The sequence below is a fragment of the Scyliorhinus canicula genome, chromosome 9 (genome assembly GCF_902713615.1).
Source record: "Scyliorhinus canicula chromosome 9, sScyCan1.1, whole genome shotgun sequence".
Lineage (NCBI taxonomy): Eukaryota > Metazoa > Chordata > Chondrichthyes > Carcharhiniformes > Scyliorhinidae > Scyliorhinus > Scyliorhinus canicula.
The window spans coordinates 31,057,756-31,076,562 of NC_052154.1; the positions used below are offsets into that span (position 1 = coordinate 31,057,756).

The 18,807-nt window shown below is 49.7% G+C and overlaps 1 protein-coding gene and 1 non-coding gene across 2 annotated transcripts in view; one reads left to right on the plus strand and one right to left on the minus strand.

The window, feature by feature from the left end:
* The window catches only part of LOC119970874 (polycystic kidney disease protein 1-like 2), a 129,640-nt gene that overhangs the window by 84,173 nt on the left and 26,660 nt on the right, over positions 1-18,807 (plus strand). Inside the window, exons 27-30 of the mRNA XM_038805983.1 lie at positions 2,924-3,070; positions 7,307-7,492; positions 8,280-8,607; positions 16,955-17,088. Of these exons, the coding sequence (XP_038661911.1) occupies positions 2,924-3,070; positions 7,307-7,492; positions 8,280-8,607; positions 16,955-17,088 (795 nt within the window). The remainder of the gene's footprint in view (positions 1-2,923; positions 3,071-7,306; positions 7,493-8,279; positions 8,608-16,954; positions 17,089-18,807) is intronic.
* trnam-cau lies at positions 4,414-4,486 on the minus strand. The gene has a single exon. It is a non-coding gene; the product is annotated as a tRNA-Met (tRNA).

Below are 18,807 nucleotides of genomic sequence, written 5' to 3' on the forward strand. Positions count from 1 at the left end.
TGATTTTCACTTATCAATTTTTCCAAGTGTTAATTAATTTTGTCACGGCTAATATCTCTAAATGTTTCCCCACCACTGATGTGAGTTTGACTTGTTGGGTTTATCCCTCTCCCGTATTTTAAACAGGGCTGTAATATTTGCAATTCCTCTAGTCCTCTGCCACTATTTCCGTACATCAGGAGGATTGGAAGATTGTGTGTAAAGGCTTCATGATTTCCACCCTTTCTTCGCTCTGCAAAACAGGGAAAATCTCAACTGGACTGGATGACCTTTCCAATTTGACCTTTGAAGTACTTCCACTTCATGGAAGCATTGGAAAGGGTACAGAGGAGATTTACAAGGATGTTGCCTGGTATGGAGGGAAGATCTTACAAGGAAAGGCTGAGGGACTTGAGGCTGTTTTCGTTAGAGAGGTTAAGAGGTGTCTTAATTGAGGCATACAAGATGATCAGAGGATTAGATAGGGTGGACAGTGAGAGCCTTTTTCCTCGGATGGTGATGTCTAGCACGAGGGGACATAGCTTTAAATTGAGGGGAGATAGATATAGGACAGATGTCAGAGGTAGGTTCTTTACTCAGAGAGTAGTAAGGGCATGGAATGCTCTGCCTGCAACAGTAGTGGACTCGCCAACACTAAACGCATTCAAATGGTCATTGGATAGACATATGGACGATAAGGGAATAGTGTAGATGGGCTTTAGAGTGGTTTCACATGTCGGCGCAACATCGAGGGCCGAAGGGCCTGTACTGCGCTGTAATGTTCTATGTTCTATCTATTTTTGACCTATCCAATTTCTCACCCTTTGCCTTGACATTGGGTACATCCTCTTCTTTAGTGAAGACAGATGCAATGTGCTCATTTAGTAACTTAGCTATGCCCTCGCCTATGCAAGTGATCTCCTTTTTGATCCCATACAGATAATTATATGTTTATTAAAAATTATTTGTTTCCCTTGTCACCCACTAATCTCTTCTCATACACTCGCTTTGCTCTTCCTCTTGACCTTTTCATTTCTTTATATTTTTTATTCAGTTTGATTCCCTACTGAATTATGAACCTGACGTTTATAAGAGCCTTTTTTAACTGTTTCATTTTCACTTCCTTTGCCATCCAGGAAACTCCAGATTTGAATGGGTTTCCCCCGCTTGTGGCAATGTGTCTATTCAGCTCCTGAACAACCCCCTCACTGAAGGCATCCTGTTGCTTATTTTGTTTGAGGGAGAGGGCCCATAAATAGGCATCCATCCCACTCCTAAAATCCCAAAACTCAGTCATAGGTCAAAACTTAAATTTAGTAATTTTCGTTTTTTTCTGTCCTGCTGTAAAATGGGCTTCTTTCTTTTAGTGATGCAGTGGGTGTCCTATTGCAGCATCAACTGCATTTTCCTTATTAGCGTGCAATTCCTCTCGTTGCAGAGATCCCAAAAGGAACACACTGTACAACAGCAATGAACCCTGGCTTAGGACGATCAGTTACAGTGGGCGGATGTTGCACTTGATTGATCTCCAGTGAGTGGAGAGATATTCTACTCACTGTATGTTATTCGAGCACTCAACATTTACGAGTGCATCACCAATTTTTTTGAACTGAGTCAAATGTTATCTGTGTCAAAAATAGTGAGAAATATCAAAGGATAAAAGTCGAGAAGATTTGGCCGTGATTCTCCGTCCCGCCAGCCCCGGTTTCCGGTGCGCCATGCCCTAGCAAGCAGCGGGATTCTCCGTTCCTCCAGCCGTCCAATGGGGTTTCCCATTGTGGCCACCCCCACGCTGTTGGGAAACCCGAGGGCGTGTGTGTGCTGCCGGCGAAATGGGGGATCCCGCTGACGGAGAATCCCGCAGCACATACTCGGAATAGGTGAGAATTGTGCAGTGCAAATGGATTATCCTCAGTATTGATATGCTCACGTTTCTTTGAGATTCCTGCAGTTTATTTACTTACAGCTGTAACATTTAGTCTTGAGCGTCCCAGGGGAACCCTCATGATATAAGTCATTGTGACCATCTGATCAGTCATCTGGATAATCTATTTCCATTGATTGTAATTATTTTTATTAATTCATGTGATCTGGATGTTGCCCAAACAGAGAGCTTACCACCATTGACGATCCCCACCACAGAGCTGAAGCCCAAACTCAACAGAGGGGATGTGAAAGACCACGTGCATCCATTATTTTGATACCGGTTTATAACATTTTACAAAGTAGAAGCTGCTCTGCTTTTATTCATAATTAATAAGAAAATATGGTTCCAAAGTGCTGCAGCTTTGAAGTTGCTGCTTCACAAAATAATCTATACTGTGGGTGGTAGAGATGATCTTAATCACGTAATTACCACTCCAACCCTTGTCCACACAGACAAGCCGGAAATCTATAATTCCTAAATGGTGGGATTTGGAAACCTTTCCGGGAATATCAATCCTCAAAGAACCAGGATATTATAGCAGTCGTGGCTACACTGTTGGCAGCAACAAATGTCAGGTCCACATTCCAGCCAGGCGAGAGGTATCAGCACAAGCACACACAAGGCTAACTATCATAATTACTGTGGTGAATGTAACTTGGTAATTCACACTGTATCTTTGTAGGCGCAGTAGTGTTATCCGACCACTAGGGGGAGTAGCTCTGGGAATGCTCAGCAGTTTGTACAGGGCTCCACCCTTGGCTCCGCCCACGACTCCTCCCCCTTGTGCTGCTGTATAAATACCCTTGTCCAGAGTCAGCCTGCAGTTCACTGAGAGTTCATCAACGGGTAACAGGCTGGCACTGTAGTAAGTAGATTAAAGCCTATATTTATATCGGAAAACACGTGTCTGGTGAATTGATGGTTCCATCAATTACATCAATGGCTACATCTGAGTCTCACTTTGAAAGATTTATGGGAAGCAAATTATCAGTCCACTCATCCCAAGTTTTTTCTTAGATGAAGATCTCGGCATGACGACTCCCAACTTTACAAATAGGATGGATGCTGGCATTTACAATCCACCATCACTGAATAATGTGGAGGAAATGAAAGCACTGCGCCTCAAAGAAAAGAAAATGTACGGCTTTCTTAAAGAATTGTTTGGTACGTAGATATATTTTTAGTGTGACTACAGTTCTCAAAAATTCTTCGGAAAGTAAAGGTACACTAAAGGGTCGAAGACAAAAATGAGAGAGAAACAAGCTTGGAATTACAGATATACCAACATTATTAGGATCAATGATATACAGGAAAGAAAGACTTGTATTTATATTGTACGGGTCCTTCCTGTTGATTACCTTATTTCCCCTTTCTTTATTTGTGCTGTTATCATTTTGATCCATGGATGCTTAATGAACATGTATCTTTTAAGTCAAGCAGCAGAGAGAATGAGGAATTCAGGAAGTTGCAACATAGGATATGATTTTGAACAATAGAACTCAGACATTTCGGCACCTGAGAGATGGGGTGGGATTTGTTTCGATTGATTGGCTGGTGGCCAGTCAATTGACCAAAAGGCCATATTCTGCCCGGTAACAGATGAAGATTGGACCCTGCCTGAGTGCAATACTTTCCAGGGACCTATATTGGTTAATTCAATTGTGTTGCAATTGGGGCTGGAATTGACCAAACCCAGGCTGTTCCAACAATATGGTACCTTTAATGACATCAGGACATCCCAAGTGCTTTACAGACAATCAAGCATTTTTTGATGTATAGTTAGCATTTCGATGAAGGTAAGAAGACAACTAATTTTCAATAATCAATGTACCATTAACAGTAATGTAATAATAACTAGACAAGCTGTTGTTTTTATTGGTTAAGGAGTAAATGTTAACAAGGTCACCGGGGAGAATGCTCCTGTTGTTCTTTAAAGTTGCCATCGGGTCTTTACCATCTGCCTGAAAGAGCAGTGAGGACCTAGTGTTAATCTCTCTTCTGGAAAGACTGGACACCCAACAATGCAGCTTTCCCTCAGTGCTGAACTCAAGTATCAGCATCAATTATGTTATTCAAGGGTCTGGAATGGGTTTCTAACCACAACCTTCTGAGATCCTAGAATAATATTACTGAGGTACAGCGGATATATAGAATAAAATTACCGAAAACCTGGAGAAATTTGAAGCAATCAAAGGCAATAAACATGGATATCTGTAAGGATTGGACGTTTGACCAACTTTATGGGCAGTATTTTACATATCACCGGGGCTTCTGCCTCTCTGGTGAAGATGACAGAAATGCCCTCCCCCCTCCCCCCTCCCCACGTCCAAATGACCTACCAGCACATCTTTCGGGACTTGTGGGAAGAAACCGGAGCACCCGGAAGAAATCCACACAGACATGGGGAGAACGTGCAGACTCCACACGGTGACCCAAGCCAGGAGTCAAACCTGGAGCTATGAAGCAACAATGCTACCTACTGTGCTACCGTGCCTCCCAAAAGCGTGTGCCCCGTGTGAGGCTCGAACTCACGACCTTCAGGTTATGAGACTGACGCGCTGCCTACTGTGCTAACGATGCTCTTTTCCACGTTGCTGAGTAGGTGCCAATATTATAGCTGTTCTGGAACAGCTTGGCTAGAGGTGTGGTCAGTTCTGGAGCACAAGTCCTCAGTACTATTGCCGCGATATTGTCAGGGCCTTTGCTGTATCCAGTGCCTTCAGCCGTTTCTTGATATCACGTGGAGAGAATTGTATTGGTTGAAGACTGACATCTATGACGCTGGGGACTTCCAGAGGAGACCGAGATGGATTATCCACTCGGCACTTCTAGCTGAAGATTGTTGCGAATGCCTCAGCCTTGTCTCAGCCCTAGATCAGGTGGAATGCCCAAAGTCTCTCCTGCTGCATATAAAATGGGGGTGGATTGGGTAGGCACCAGAAAAGGCACCCAACCTTAGGGGCATTTACATCTGTGATAGAGCTTTAACCCAAATGTGCTCTACCAACTGATCAAGTGAGTATATGATTGGGATACAGAGAGAATGGGAAACAAATAGGTGAAGATACATAATGAAGGCAAAATTTATAATGAGAGAGAGCAAGAATGAATCAGAACATGAGACAGGCATTGACAACAATGTAAGGCACACAAGGGGAGAACAAATGGAAGTATCTAGTTGGGGAGGTGGTGGCGTAGTGGTATTGTCACTAGACTAGTAATCCCATGGCATGATCAAGGGACCTGGGTTCAAATCCCACTGTGGTAAATAGAGTTGAATTCAACAGAAGTCTAGAATTAAAATTCTAATATTGACCATTAAACCACTGTCCATTGTTGTAAAACCCCATCTGGTTGCCTGCCCTATAGGGAAGAAAATCTTGGGCTAAATTCTCCGCCGTCGGTAGTGGGGTCCCCGATGTGGAGGAGAATTGGGCGACCCGGAAAAATTGGAGCTGGGCGTCGAGCTAATTATGATGATCTGACCCCCCACAGGACCGGGATTGGGATTCGCACCCACACACCAACGGGAGAATGCCCACTAAGCGGGCCTGGCACCAGATTCTCCGGGCCCTCGCGATTATACAGTCTTCTGGGCCGGGAATCATGTGGGCGTGGACAACAACAGATATCGCCAAATGTGAACCTGACGTGGTGGTCCTCGTGGTGGGACCCGAGGTCCACCTCCCACAATGCACATCCTGCCCACCCCTCCCCTACCAGACCCCTACCAGACTTCCCCACCCCAGAGAACCCCTAAAAGAGGAGACCCTCCCCCAGGAACCCCCTAACTAGGGGCATCCCCCACAGGAACCCCCTAACTAAAGGAATCCCCCACAGGAACTCCCTAACTAGAGTGACCCCCCCAGGGAGCCCCACCAAAGAAACCCCTGTCTGAAAGCTAGGGAGCAGTGACGGGGACAGTGAAAAAAAAATTACAATTGTAACACTTACCTGGAAGCACCTGGAAAGAGAACAGCTGTGAACCGTGTTTAAACCATCAGATCCATTAGCTGCAAGCCATTCACTCATTTCTGGTAGTGGGCTGTGATTGAACGTTTCCACAAACCAGCTGTTAGTCTTGCTTCATTCATCTTCTTCATGAATGAGTAAGTCTATGTGCTGAAACCACAATGTTTACAGACATCAACCACATCAACGAGAGTTAAGTGCACTCCAATCATGCCCCTTCACACTTGAGTGATTTTGAAGTGCTGAGCCAGAAATTGACAGCACTTAACTCTCTTTGATGGTGACCAGCCACGGAACTTTGCTATTGCGCTGCCTGCTAAAAATGGTGGTCCAATAGCAGGAATCCTTCGGGAGTCCCTCGTATTCCTTGCCATGCATAAACTTGCATGGCGAGGATTGCTGACTGCAATTCAGCTCCAGCGGAAGAACACGGACTACGTAACAGAGAATTTTGCCCCTTACCTGGTCTGGCTACATTGTGATTCACGCTCAAATGCCCTCTGAAACGGTGGGCAGATAGGGATGGAAAATAAATGCTAGTCCAGCCAGCGACGCCCACATCCTGTCAATGAATTTTTGAAAAGGCCGTTGAACAGGCAGCAAAAGAGAGGGAAAAATAATTTAAATAAAGAAACAGGGAGACAATTACAGATTGTGCTTTCATTGATGCTTTCATAGAATTTACAGTGCAGAAGGAGGCCATTTGGCTGATTGAGTCTGCACCGGCTCTTGGAAAGAGCACCCTACCCAAGCCCACAACCACACCCTATCCCCATAACCCAGTAACCCCATCCAACACTAAGGGCAATTTTGGACACTAAGGGCAATTTGTCATGGCCAATCCACCTAATCTGCACATCTTTGGACTGTGGGAGGAAACCGGAGCACCCGGAGGAAACCCACGCACACACGGGGAGAACGTGCAGACTCCACACAGACAGTGACCCAAGCCGGGAATCGAACCTGGGACCCTGGAGCTGTGAAGCCATTGTGCTATCCACTATGCTACCGTGCTGCCCGGGAGACAAACGTATTTTAAAATTTGTAAAAAACCTCATTGCTCGTTAGTTAGAACTGTGTAAATCATGTGATGAATGATAAAAAGATAAGAATTATAGAAATGGTTTGAGTATTGCTCTTTCAGAGGTGGTGCTGGATGGTTGAATGTCAACGCTTTGGCCAAGCTGCTTTAACCACTTTTGTGCCATTATTCCAATCGCTATTGACCATAAACATCCAATGGATAAATAACGCTTCACGGACAAGGGCTGTGACTGATGCCCAAATAAAGCAGTATTTTCCCTGCCAGTCATTGACAAAAAAGTGGCTGTGTGACTTTTAAATCAGTCTGATAAATATGGTAAAAATAGGGGTAAATATGAAATTAGTTTCTGTGAGCTCTCATATACTTTGTTCCCTTTTCTTTAGCCCATGTGGGATTTCTGGTGATGCTGGCTATTATTGCTTATGGAGAGCGGAACCCTCATTCATTTTATTTCAGCAAGGCCCTCAATAATAGTTTTACCAAGAAGTTCAATGGATCTCTGACTATCGATGACATTTATATTTGGACTGATGAAATTTTATTACCCAACCTATATGGAGTTTATGAAGGTAACTTGAAAATAATGCTTAAAGCAAAACAGTCAAATCCATGTTTAAAATGCTGTAAAAAAAGTTTGCATTTGTCCTTAGACTCCCAAACAGACGTTTGCTAATTTGAGGTCCAGGAATCGGGCCCTGTCAGGAAGTCCCCCAGAGAAGAGGGCCCCTGTCAGGAAGCCCCCCAGAAAAGAGAGCCCCTGTCAGGAAGCCCCCCAGAAAAGAGACCCCTGTCTTGTGCCATCCACAACCTGGTGCAACGGAGCAATATGCTGGGCGAGAAGACATGTGGCCTTGTCTGAGGAGTAGCTGGAGGACGACCCCGCGGAGGATCCAGAGGATGGAGGACCGGCTGTAGCGAGTGTTTGACATGCCCGGAGGCCCTCATCGTCTCCAGAATTTACTATGACGAGTGTGTTGACTGGGAGTGAGTAGTAAGGGAGCTTTTCAGAACAGCTCCACTTGCTCGCAGTGAGCTGCTGAGGTGTGAGTTGGGTGAATCAGACAGTGATGCGGAGTCTCGTGGGGGCTCATTTTTGGGATTAAGCCGGGTGGCACATAGGTCGCTATCTCGCCATTGCGGTCAACGTGAAACACCCGCCAAACACCCAAAATCTTCCACTGAATCGTGCCAATATGGCAGTGAAGATATTTATTTTATATATACCCTAAGAATGGCAACTTAAGTAGTTGAAATATATGCTGGATAGCACTAGGGAAGATTTGCTATTCATTGACTTTGAACATAACAAGTTAATGTTAGGACTGATCTGAAAATCACTATGTACTCTTTAACCAGGATTTATCACTGATGGGAATTCAAAGCTGCTTGGAAGTCCTCGCATTCGACAGTTGCGAGTGAAACCAGCTCCTTGCCCTGTGCCAACAAGGTTGGTGGATAGCATTAAGGAATGCCGGGTTCCTTACTCCTACGGTGATGAAGATATGTCGGTCTTTGGAACGAAAAGGAATTTCAGTGGAAACACGGAATTCCCATGGTTAACTTCAATCTGGCATTATCAGAGTGAGTCACAGCTAAATGGATATCCGATTTGGGGGAAGCTCGCTGTTTATCGTGGAGGCGGCTTTGTGGCTGAGATCGGAACAGAACGCAAAGCTGCAGCCAGGTAATTGATGCTTCCATTTTTTTTTATAAATGTTTTTTATTCAGTTTTCATGTTTTATATTGAACAAATTACAAATTGTTAGAGAGAGAGAGAAAAAAAAAGAACACGCAAAAATTAACATATATATTTACAGGTAAGCATCTTCATAATAATAACTGTGGCCTCCCCCCTTTAGCCGGCATACATATTTTACATTCCCCAATATGGCCGAGGCACATGTTTATTGGCATTTATTTACAGTTTGGTTTGGGGCCTTAGCTAGCCATCAAACCCCCATAACGAACCCGTAGCACCCCCCCCCCCCCCCCCCCCCACCCCCCCCCCCCCCCCCCCCACCCCCCCGGCTACCTGTCCATTTTCCCCTGATTCTTGGCCGCCCGACTATTCTTCTTCTTGTTCATTGGCCACAAACAGGTCCCGGAGCAATTGCATGAATGGCTCCCACGTTCTGTGGAAGCCGTCGTCCGGCCCTCGGATGGCGAATTTGATTTTCTCCATTTGGAGAGATTCCGAGAGGTCGGACAGCCAGCCTGCAGCTCTGGGCGGTGCTGCTGACCGCCAGCCAAACAGGATTCTACGGCGGGCGATCAGGGAGGCAAAGGCAAGGGCGTCCGCCCTCCTCCCCAGGAATATATCTGGCTGGTCTGAAACCCCGAAGACTGCCACAATCGGGCATGGCTCCCCCCTCACCCCCACCACTTTGGACATAGCCTTGAAGAAGGCTGTCCAGTACTCCACAAGTCTGGGGCAAGACCAGAACATGTGGGCGTGGTTGGCCGGGCCTCTTTGGCACCGTTCACATCTGTCCTCCACCTCCGGGAAGAACCTACTCATACGGTTTCTTGTTAAGTGGGCTCCATGTACCACTTTTAGTTGCGTCAGGCTGAGCCTTGCGCACGTGGAGGTGGAGTTGACCCTATGCAGTGCCTCGCTCCAGAGTCCCCACCCTATCTCCATCCCCAGGACGTCCTCCCATTTCCTTCTTGTTGCGTCCAGTACGGTGTCGTCCCTATCTACCAGTCGGCCTAACATGTTGCTACAGTTCCCTTTCTCTAGGATACTTGCGTCCAGTAGGTCTTCCAGTAGTGTCTGTCGTGGCGGTTGTGGGTACGTCCTTGTCTCCTTTCGTAGGAAGTTTTTGAGCTGCAGGTACCGTAGCTCGTTCCCCCCAGCTAGCTGAAATTTCTCTGTCAGTTCGTCCAGTGTTGCGATCCTGTCGTCCGTGTATAGGTCCTGCCTCCACCTTTTGAAGGTGGCGTCAGTCAGTGCTGGTGTGAACCTATGGTTGTTGCAGATGGGAGCCTTGTCCGACATTTTGGTCAGGCCAAATTGCTGCCGCAGTTGGTTCCAGGATTGGAGGGTGGCTGTCACCACTGGGCTGCTGGAGTGTTTTTTGGGTGGGGATGGGAGTGCTGCCGTGGCGAGGGCCCGGAGGGAGGTCCCCATGCAGGAGGCCTCCTCCGCAAACACCCACTCGGCTTCTGGCTCCTGGATCCATCCCCTTACTCGCTCGGCTGTTGCCGCCTAGTGGTAGAATTGTAGATTCGGGAGGGCTAGCCCCCCCCTGGATTTTGTTTTTTGCAGGACCTTCTTTGGGATCCCAGCATTTTTAACCCCCCCCCCCCCCCCCCCCCCCCCCCCCCACCCCCCCATACGAACGCCATGATAAGTTTGTCCAGCGCTTTGAAAAAGGCCTTGGGGATGTAGATCAGAATGGATCTAAACAGGAAGAGGAACCTGGGCAGTACGTTCATTTTGATCGTCTGGACTCTCCCCGTGAGGGAGAGCGGGAGTGTGTTCCATCTTTGCAGGTCCTTTTTAACTTCCTCCGTCAGGCTGGTGAGGTTCCATTTGTGGATCCCTTTCCAGTCATGGGCTATTTGGATCCCCAGGTAGCGGAATTTGTGTCGGGCTTGTTTGAACGGCAGCCCCTTTAGTGCTGCCCCCCCCCCCCCCCCCCCCCTCCCCCCCCCTTGCGGGTGTACTGGGAAGATCTCACTTTTGCTCATGTTGAGTTTGTAGCCCGAGAAGGCTCCAAACTCTTTCAGGAGCGCTATGATTCCGTCCATGCTGCTTTGTGGGTCCGAGATATAGAGGAGCAGATCATCCGCATAGAGTGAGACTCTGTGCTCTCTACCTCCCCTTCGAATCCCCTTCCAATTTTTTGCTGCCCTGAGCGCGATTGCTAGCGGTTCGATTGCTAGTGCGAACAGCAGCGGGGACAGTGGGCATCCTTGTCTGGTGCCCCTGTGCAGCTGGAAGTATTGAGAGTTGGTATTGTTGGTCCGTACACTCGCCATGGGAGCATTGTATAGGAGCTTTACCCAAGCGGTGAACCCTGTTCCAAGCCCGAACCGCTCCAGTACCTCTATGAGGTATTTCCATTCGACTCTGTCGAAGGCCTTTTCTGCGTCCAGGGAGACGATCACCTCTTGTGTTCTCTCCCCGGAGGGGGTCATTATCACGTTCAGCAGGCACCTGATGTTCGCGGTAAGCTGTCTACCTTTGACGAAGCCCGTCTCGTCCTCTGTGACCACCTCTGGCACACAGTCTTCTAGCCTTTTGGCTAGGATTTTGGCCAGTATTTTGGCGTCTGCGTTCAGCAGAGATATGGGTCTGTATGACCCACATTCCGTTGGGTCTTTGTCTTTCTTAGGTATCAGCGAGATTGGGGCCTGTGCTAACGTGGGTGGCAGTGTGCCCCTAGCTAGCGAGTCTGTGAACATCTCCCGCAGGTGCGGGGCCAGCGCTGTCGCAAATTTTTTGTAAAAGTCCGCCGGGAATCCGTCCGGTCCCGGCGCCTTCCCCGTCTGCATGGAGCTAATGCTGTCCATGATCTCTCCCAGTGCTAGTGGTGCTTCCAGGCCCCGTTTTCTGCCCTCTCCCACGACTGGTATGTCCAGTCCATCAAGGAACCGGTTCATCCCAGCCTTCCCCGTTGGGGGCTCTGAGGTGTACAGCTCTTGGTAGAAGGCCTTGAAGGTTTTGTTGATCTTTTCTGGTTCTGTTTTCAACGTGCCTCTGGTACCCCTGATTTGCGCAATTTCTCTGGTGGCTGCCTGCTTTCTCTGCTGGTGTGCCAACAGGCGGCTGGCTTTGTCTCTGTGTTCGTACAGGGTCCTGCGCGCCTGGCGGAGTTGGTGCACTGCTTTCCTGGTGGAGAGCAGGTCAAAGTTCCTTTGTAGTTCTTTTCTCTCCGCCAGGAGCTCTACGGTCGGGTCCTCGGAGTATTTACGGTCTACCTCCAGTATGGAGTCGACCAGCTTCTGCCCAGCCACCCTTTCCTCCCTATCTCTTTGCGCTTTGAAGGCAATGATTTCCCCTCTTAGTACGGCCTTAAGCGCTTCCCAGAACGTGGAGGATGATACCTCCCCGTTTTGGTTGTTCTCCGTGTACTCCGCTATGGCCCGCACTATCCTTTCGCTGAAGGCCTTGTCAGCTAGTAAGGCACCGTCCAACCTCCATGTGGGGCGCTGGGCCCTTCCCGTCTCTAGCCGCACGTCCATGTAGTGTGGGGCGTGGTCTGATATCACAATTGCGGAGTATTCCACCTTGTCTATCCCTGGAAGCACCGTTTTCCCCACCACAAAGAAGCCAATTCTGGTGAACACGTTGTGTACTGGGGAGAAGAAGGAGAATTCTTTCTCTCCCGGGTGGGCAAACCTTCAGGGGTCCACTGCTCCCATCTGCTCCATAAAGTGACTGAGTTCCCTTGCCATGTTTGAGGTTTTCCCCGTTCTGGGGTTTGATCTGTCCGTCTTTGGGTCCTGTACACAGTTGAAGTCCCCCCCCCCCCATGATTAGTCGATGTGTCACTATGTCCGGGATTTCTGCCATGGTCTTTTTGATGAAGCTGGTGTCGTCCCAGTTGGGCGCGTACACGTTGACTAGGACTACCGGCCCCCCATCCAGGGCCCCGCTGACCATGACATACCGCCCCCCTGGGTCTGTAACCGTCTTTGTCGCCCTAAACATTGTCCTCTTGCCAATCAGGATCGCCACCCCCCTGGCCCTTGTCCCATAACAGGAATGGTAGGTTTGTCCCACCCAGCCCTTTCTTACCCGCAGTTGGTCCTGCTCCCTCAGATGCGTCTCTTGGAGGAAGACTATGTCGGCCCTCATGTTTCTGAGGTGGGTGAGGACTCTAGATCTCTTCACTGGGCCGTTAAGTCCCCTTACGTTCCAGGTGATTATCCTGGTGGGGGGCTTCTGCCCCCTCGTTCCTGTGGGATTAACCATGTTTGTCTGGTGGACGTGCCCCTGCCCTCTGGGGTTTCCCCTTGTCCCGGGGGCACCCGCCATGGCCGTCCACTGTGTGTCCGCCACACGGGTAGTCCCCTGCACTCCGGGGGGACCCTTCGCCCACAGACCGTACTGGGTGGGTGCTTGCAGCGGTTCCTTGTTCCGAGCCCTTGGTTGTGGTACTTTGTAGCCCTGTTCCTTTTCTGGCCCCTTTTGTCCCTTTGTCCCTGCATTCCCCTCCCTGGTCTCTCGCTCCCTGTGTGCCCCCCCCCCCCCCCCCCCCCCCCCCCGGTCTCTCCCTTTACCCTCCTCCCCTGTATACCCCTCCTTTGCTCCTCTATCCCCTATTCCTGTCCCCGTTTGCTCTCCCGACTTTGATGGGTGATCCCCCCCCCCCTCCCCTGCCTGGCGCCTTCCCCCCTGTTGGGGGTGCGCTGCGGCCCTGCTTTGTTGCGTGCCCCCGGCGCTAGCTTTCCTGCTATTACGGTGGCTCCCCTCTCGGAGGTTGTTGTCTCGCTTCTCCTCTACCTGGCCTCTACGGTTTTCTGCCCGTTCTTCCCCCATCCTACCCGTTGGCGTGTCGTTGCTCCTTGCCAGGGGCCCCTCGTCCCTACCCCCCCTCGTGTTCTTCCAGCCCGTGCTCCTCGACGAACCTATTCGCCTCAGCAGGGGCTGTAAAGAAATATTCCTTATTTTGGTATGTGACCCAGAGTTTCGCTGGGTACAGCATACCAAAACGCACTCTGCTCCTGTAGAGAGCTGCTTTCGCTCTGTTAAACTCAGCCCGTTTCTTAGATATATCCACTCCAAGATCTTCATAAATTCGGATGGTGTGCCCGTCCCATTTGCAGGCTCTATTTTTCCTGGCCCAGCGCAGGATTGTCTCCCTATCCTGGTACCGGTGCAGTTTAGCGATAACGGCTCTCGGGTGTTTCCCTGCCTTGGGCTTTGGGCGCAGCGACCGATGTGCTCTGTCCAAATCTGGTGGGATGGGGAAAGCTTTCCTCCCCACTAAGTTGCCCAGCATTGCAGCCACGTATGCTGTGGGGTTTTTACCCTCGGTCCCCTCTGGCAGGCCCACTATGCTAACATTTTGCCTTCTCGAGCTGTTTTCCTGGTCTTCTACCCTGCCCTTCAGGCTCCCCTGTGTTGCGCCCAGTCTCGCGACTTCCCTCTCCAGGGCCGTGACCCGGTCGCTCATGTCTGTCGCTGCTTTCTCCAGCTCCTTAATGGTCGCCTCCTGGGCTTCCAGTTTCTCCCCTTGAGCTTCCAGTTTCTCCCCTTGGGCATCCACTTTCTCCTCCAATCTGGTCAGAGCCTGCTGCACCCCTGCCATGGCCCTGGCCACTGCTGCCTGTACTGCGGCTTCTGCGTCTGCTTTCCCCTCTGCCTTGATTGCCTGCAGCTGCTCCCTCACCACCTCAGTAAAGGCTTCCTCCAATTCCAGCCCCCCTCTAGCCCCGGGGGACTACAGGTGTATGGACCTGTCTGTCCGGCTCTTTTTGATGCGGCGATACATCCGTCCCGCCGCTTCGTGTGCTAATCCGCTCGCCTGAGCTGGCTTGCCCTTTGTCCCGCCTGCTTTTGGTGCCCCCTCTCCCTTGGCTCCCTTCTGGCATTTTTTTTCTCCCCCTTCCTTTTCATCTTTTCTTCTCCCCTTGTTTTTCTTTTCCCCCTTTTTCCGCGCCCTATTTTTATTTTATTTATTTGTTTATCAATTATTTTCTCCACCACCCCCCCGCTTTTATGCAACTCCTCTCAGGTGGGCTTATTTTGATGGGAATGGGTGTAAAAAGAGAAAATAATATATATATCCCTCCCCCTTTCTCTTTAGCAGTTTTCTTTTTAAAATAAAAGTCCTCTTCTTTTTTTTCCCCACTTTCCCCCTTCCCCTCTCACGCAGGAGAGAGAGAGAGAGAGGATGTTGTCCAGTCCTTTGCCATTGCCACGTGGTGGTCGCTGCCGGTTGGGGGGGGGGGTTGTGGAGATGCCGCTCCGGGACCGCACCGGGGGGAGGGGGGGGGGGGGGGTGGTGGAGTGGGGGTGTGGAGACACCGCTCCGCTCCGGGCCGGGGGGGGGGGGGGCCGCCGATCCGGGACTGCGCTGGGGGGGGGGGGGGGCGCTCCGCTCCGGGCCTGGGGGGGGGGGGGGCTGCCGCTCCGGGACCGCACTGGGGGTTGTGGGGTGTGGAGACGCCGCTCCGCTCCGGGCCTTGGGGGGGGGGGGGGGGGGGGGGGGGGGGGGTGGACCTGCCGCCGCTCCTGCCTTCACTGCTGGGCCGCTCCTGCCTCCGCACCGCTCCTGCTGCCGAGGATCCTCCGATGACCGGTTTGTTGGGGGGGGGGGGGGGGGGGGGGTAGGGGGGGGGGGGGGTTGGGTGCGCGTCCTTTTCCTTCCCTTCCCTGTTCTCCGCCGCGACGGGAGCCCCTCCTTGCGACCGCTCTGCTTGCTGACCGAAAGTCTAGTTGATGCTTCCATTTTTAAAAGTACAGATAAAGTATTCTGTTTGTGTGGGACATCAATTGTGGAGCAAGAAATACGAGGGGTGGAATTTTCCTAAAAATGGCAAAGGGTGCGATTTTCATGCCTCGTTAGGCTTCCACTCGAGCGAACCATGGGGTTCCCTCAAGGATCTGCAGACTCCGCACAGACAGTGACCCAAGCCGGAATAGAACCTGGGACCTTGGAGCTGTGAAGCAATTGTGCTCTCCACAATGCTACCGTGCAACCCAAATTTGGCATGTCCAGTCCACCTAACCTGCACATCTTTGGGTTGTGGGGGTGAGACCCACGCGCACATAGGGAACATGTGCAAACGGCACACGGACAGTGATGCAGGGCCGGGATCGAACTCGGGTCCTCGGCGCCATGAGGCAGCGGTGGTCACCACTGCGCTACTGTGCCACTCCTGACAGTTAGATATTTAACCAGCACGGGGAGTAACATTGCTCCTTCTTCACGCAATGAGTTCTAGGAAGAAGATAATTCTGACTACATCTGTGTAATAATCATGTACTTATACCATAAACATTATTGGAGCATCTGGCTTATGTTAAATAGATGAACTAGCTGTTTCATTATGATCCAAAACATTCTGGAAACAATTATCACTCAGTTACGGAGCCATCTGCTTTATGTAACTCCTCTGGGTTTGCGTTATAAACTAACAAACAGCACGATATTTATTGGATTCTTTCACCTCTCCAGATGTGACACATGGTGCAGGAATTTGTAAAAGATTATTTTAAAAAGTAAGGTCTAGTTTCTATTTGGCACACTGCCTGACAAACCTCAGTTTAAGAGTTAAAACTCCTCTGAAACCCATTGAAGAATGCAATCCACATCCTAATGTCCATGCCAATTTCCCACACAATTACACGTTATTCGCAAGTTTTAGAAATCTTGCTCTTAATCCCCTTATCTAGGTCAATTATGAATGAATGAACAGTGAGAGCTAAAGGGCTAATTCCTGATGGGTGATGTATTAATTAAAAGTTTTTAATAGCTATAATAACCCATTTATAGCTTTTCTCTTTTTGATCGTTTTAATCTGTGGCTTCACGACCACTTCACCAGTTTCAAATGTTCTCATTTTCAAAGCTCATCCTTTGTGGTGGGGGTGGGGGGGGGGTAGATCTTCAGTAAATGTCTTTTGAAACTTCCTTTATGCATTTATGATTTTTCCACCTGAAAGTGCTGCCTCTCAATGGGATATGTATGGTCCCACACTACCTGCAGCCCTTCAGTATTTCCCCCAAGGACCTGTGTACACCACTAGAGAATGAGTGTTAGCAGAGCTAATGTTCATGGCTGATGTTGAATCTGCTCACAAGCATGCGCTTTTCAGTGGGGAATTCCCTGAAAACACAAGCTAAGAGCCTTAGCTCTCTTTCCTCTTCTGGGCCAATCACGCTGCTCTTTTTGACCGTGTACCTTCCTGTTCCTCGCTGGTTCACTCCCAATCCTAACCTTCCTCTCGAGACACTGTCATCATTTTGCCTCACCGTTTCTTTTTTGACACACAACTGTGGATTTTTTCCCATTGGAAGAGTTCATCGCAAATATTTTGATGGGCTATTTAATGTTCTCTACGTTTCCCTGCAGAATGATCAAATATCTAAGGGACAATAGCTGGGTAGATATGTACACCAGAGCCATCTTCGTGGAGTTCACGGTTTACAATGCAAATGTAAATCTCTTTTGTGTAGTCACGCTGATGCTGGAGATGAAAGCTATTGGTAAGAGGCAAATCTATTTTGCTTTGATTGTATATTATGCAGTAATTACTGAGAAAATGGGACTGTTAGAAGAGCTGACCAACAAGAGCTGAGCGAAGGGAAGAAAATATTGCCCGGAATTCACCGGCCGTTGGGATTCTCTTTTCCCGCCGGCAGCGCACCGCCATCTGTGGGTTTCCTGGTGGTGTGGTGGTGCTTCAATGGGAAATCCCATTGATAAGCAGCTGGAGTATGGAATCCCGCTGCCAGCAAATGGCGCGCTCCTGAGAAACACGTGACTCGTGGAACGGAGAATCCAGCCCAATATTTACATTTGCGATTCAGGCTATGTGAAGGATCTGTACAAACATGGACGATCAATGTTCCTGTTGTAAATTCTATTTAATACCACATACCCAGCAAACTCATGAGGAGGTTCCTGTCTCTTGAGGCTATCAGGAAAGTTACAACTCTGTGACTATTTTGATTACTTTGCTTGTTTGGATGGAGTTATGCATACCTATAATAAAAGCAAAATACTGAGGATTCTGGAAAAATCTGTAATTAAAAGCAGAAAATGCTGGGAAGATTCAGCAGGTCCAGGAACATCTGTGGAGAGAGAGAAACAGAAGTTAACATCGGTCATATGGACTCGAAACGTTGAGGTGGATTCTCCGTTTGGGAGGTGTTCTCCTGCTGGAGCTGAATTGCACCACTTTTACCATCCCCCTTGTTGTTGTAAAGCAGGTTCAGCCCATGCAAAGTTATGCAGAGGAGTCCCAGGGAGATCCTGATATCGTGCCACCACCTTGAGTGGGTGGCTAAATAGCGGAGTTCTGCGGCCGGCAACTCCTCCTGATCGTACTGCAAATTGGCACCAAACCTCTCCACCCCCCACACCGCAGATTAGACCCCAGCACCATCCCCCACCACCACAGAGCAGCCCCTCACCACCGGATTGCCTGGTAGCCCTCCCCGCCCCGATAGTGCAGTGAAATCACACGCTTGAGTGATTGGAATGCACTTAGTGCACTTTGATCTCTTTGATTTGGGCTTTGTTTCCAAACATTGGGGTTCCACCACTTTGGCCACTGAAGGGTGAAGTGGTGCGAATGGAGCAAAGGGCGGATGGTTTTTACGAGCTGTCAATCACAAGCCACTACTGGAAAAACCATGAATAGACAGCAGACGGTGAATCTGTGGAAACTAGACACAGGCACAGCTACTCACCTTCGAAGAATGGATACATGGAGCTGCAAGGTACGTATTACAGATATAATGCCTCCCACAGCCCCTGTATGGACAGCTCTCTAGCTTCCAGACTGGGTTCTCTTTTCTGCGGAGGGGGGGGAGGGGAGGGGGCTATCCTTAGTCAGGGGGTTCCTATAGTCAGGGGGTCTCTGGAGTGTGGTCCCTTCAGTCAGGAGGCCCTGTGGGGGGGGAGAGGGTGGAGGGGGGGGGGGGGTGCGCCCTATCACACAGGTTCCTGTTTGGGGGCATCTCCCTATCACATGTGTTCCTGTGGGAGGATCTCCCTATCATACGGGCTCCTATGTGGGTCTCCCTATCACACGGGTTCCTTTGGGGAGACTTCTTTTTACAGGGACCCCTGTGGATGAGTCTCCCTATCACAGGGGCCCCTAGGCAGGGGCGAGGCAGGTCACCCCCCATTCATGGGGATGGGAGGGGTTTACCCAGGCAATCCAGGGGTTGGGGGCTGCTGTGTGGTGCAGGGGGATG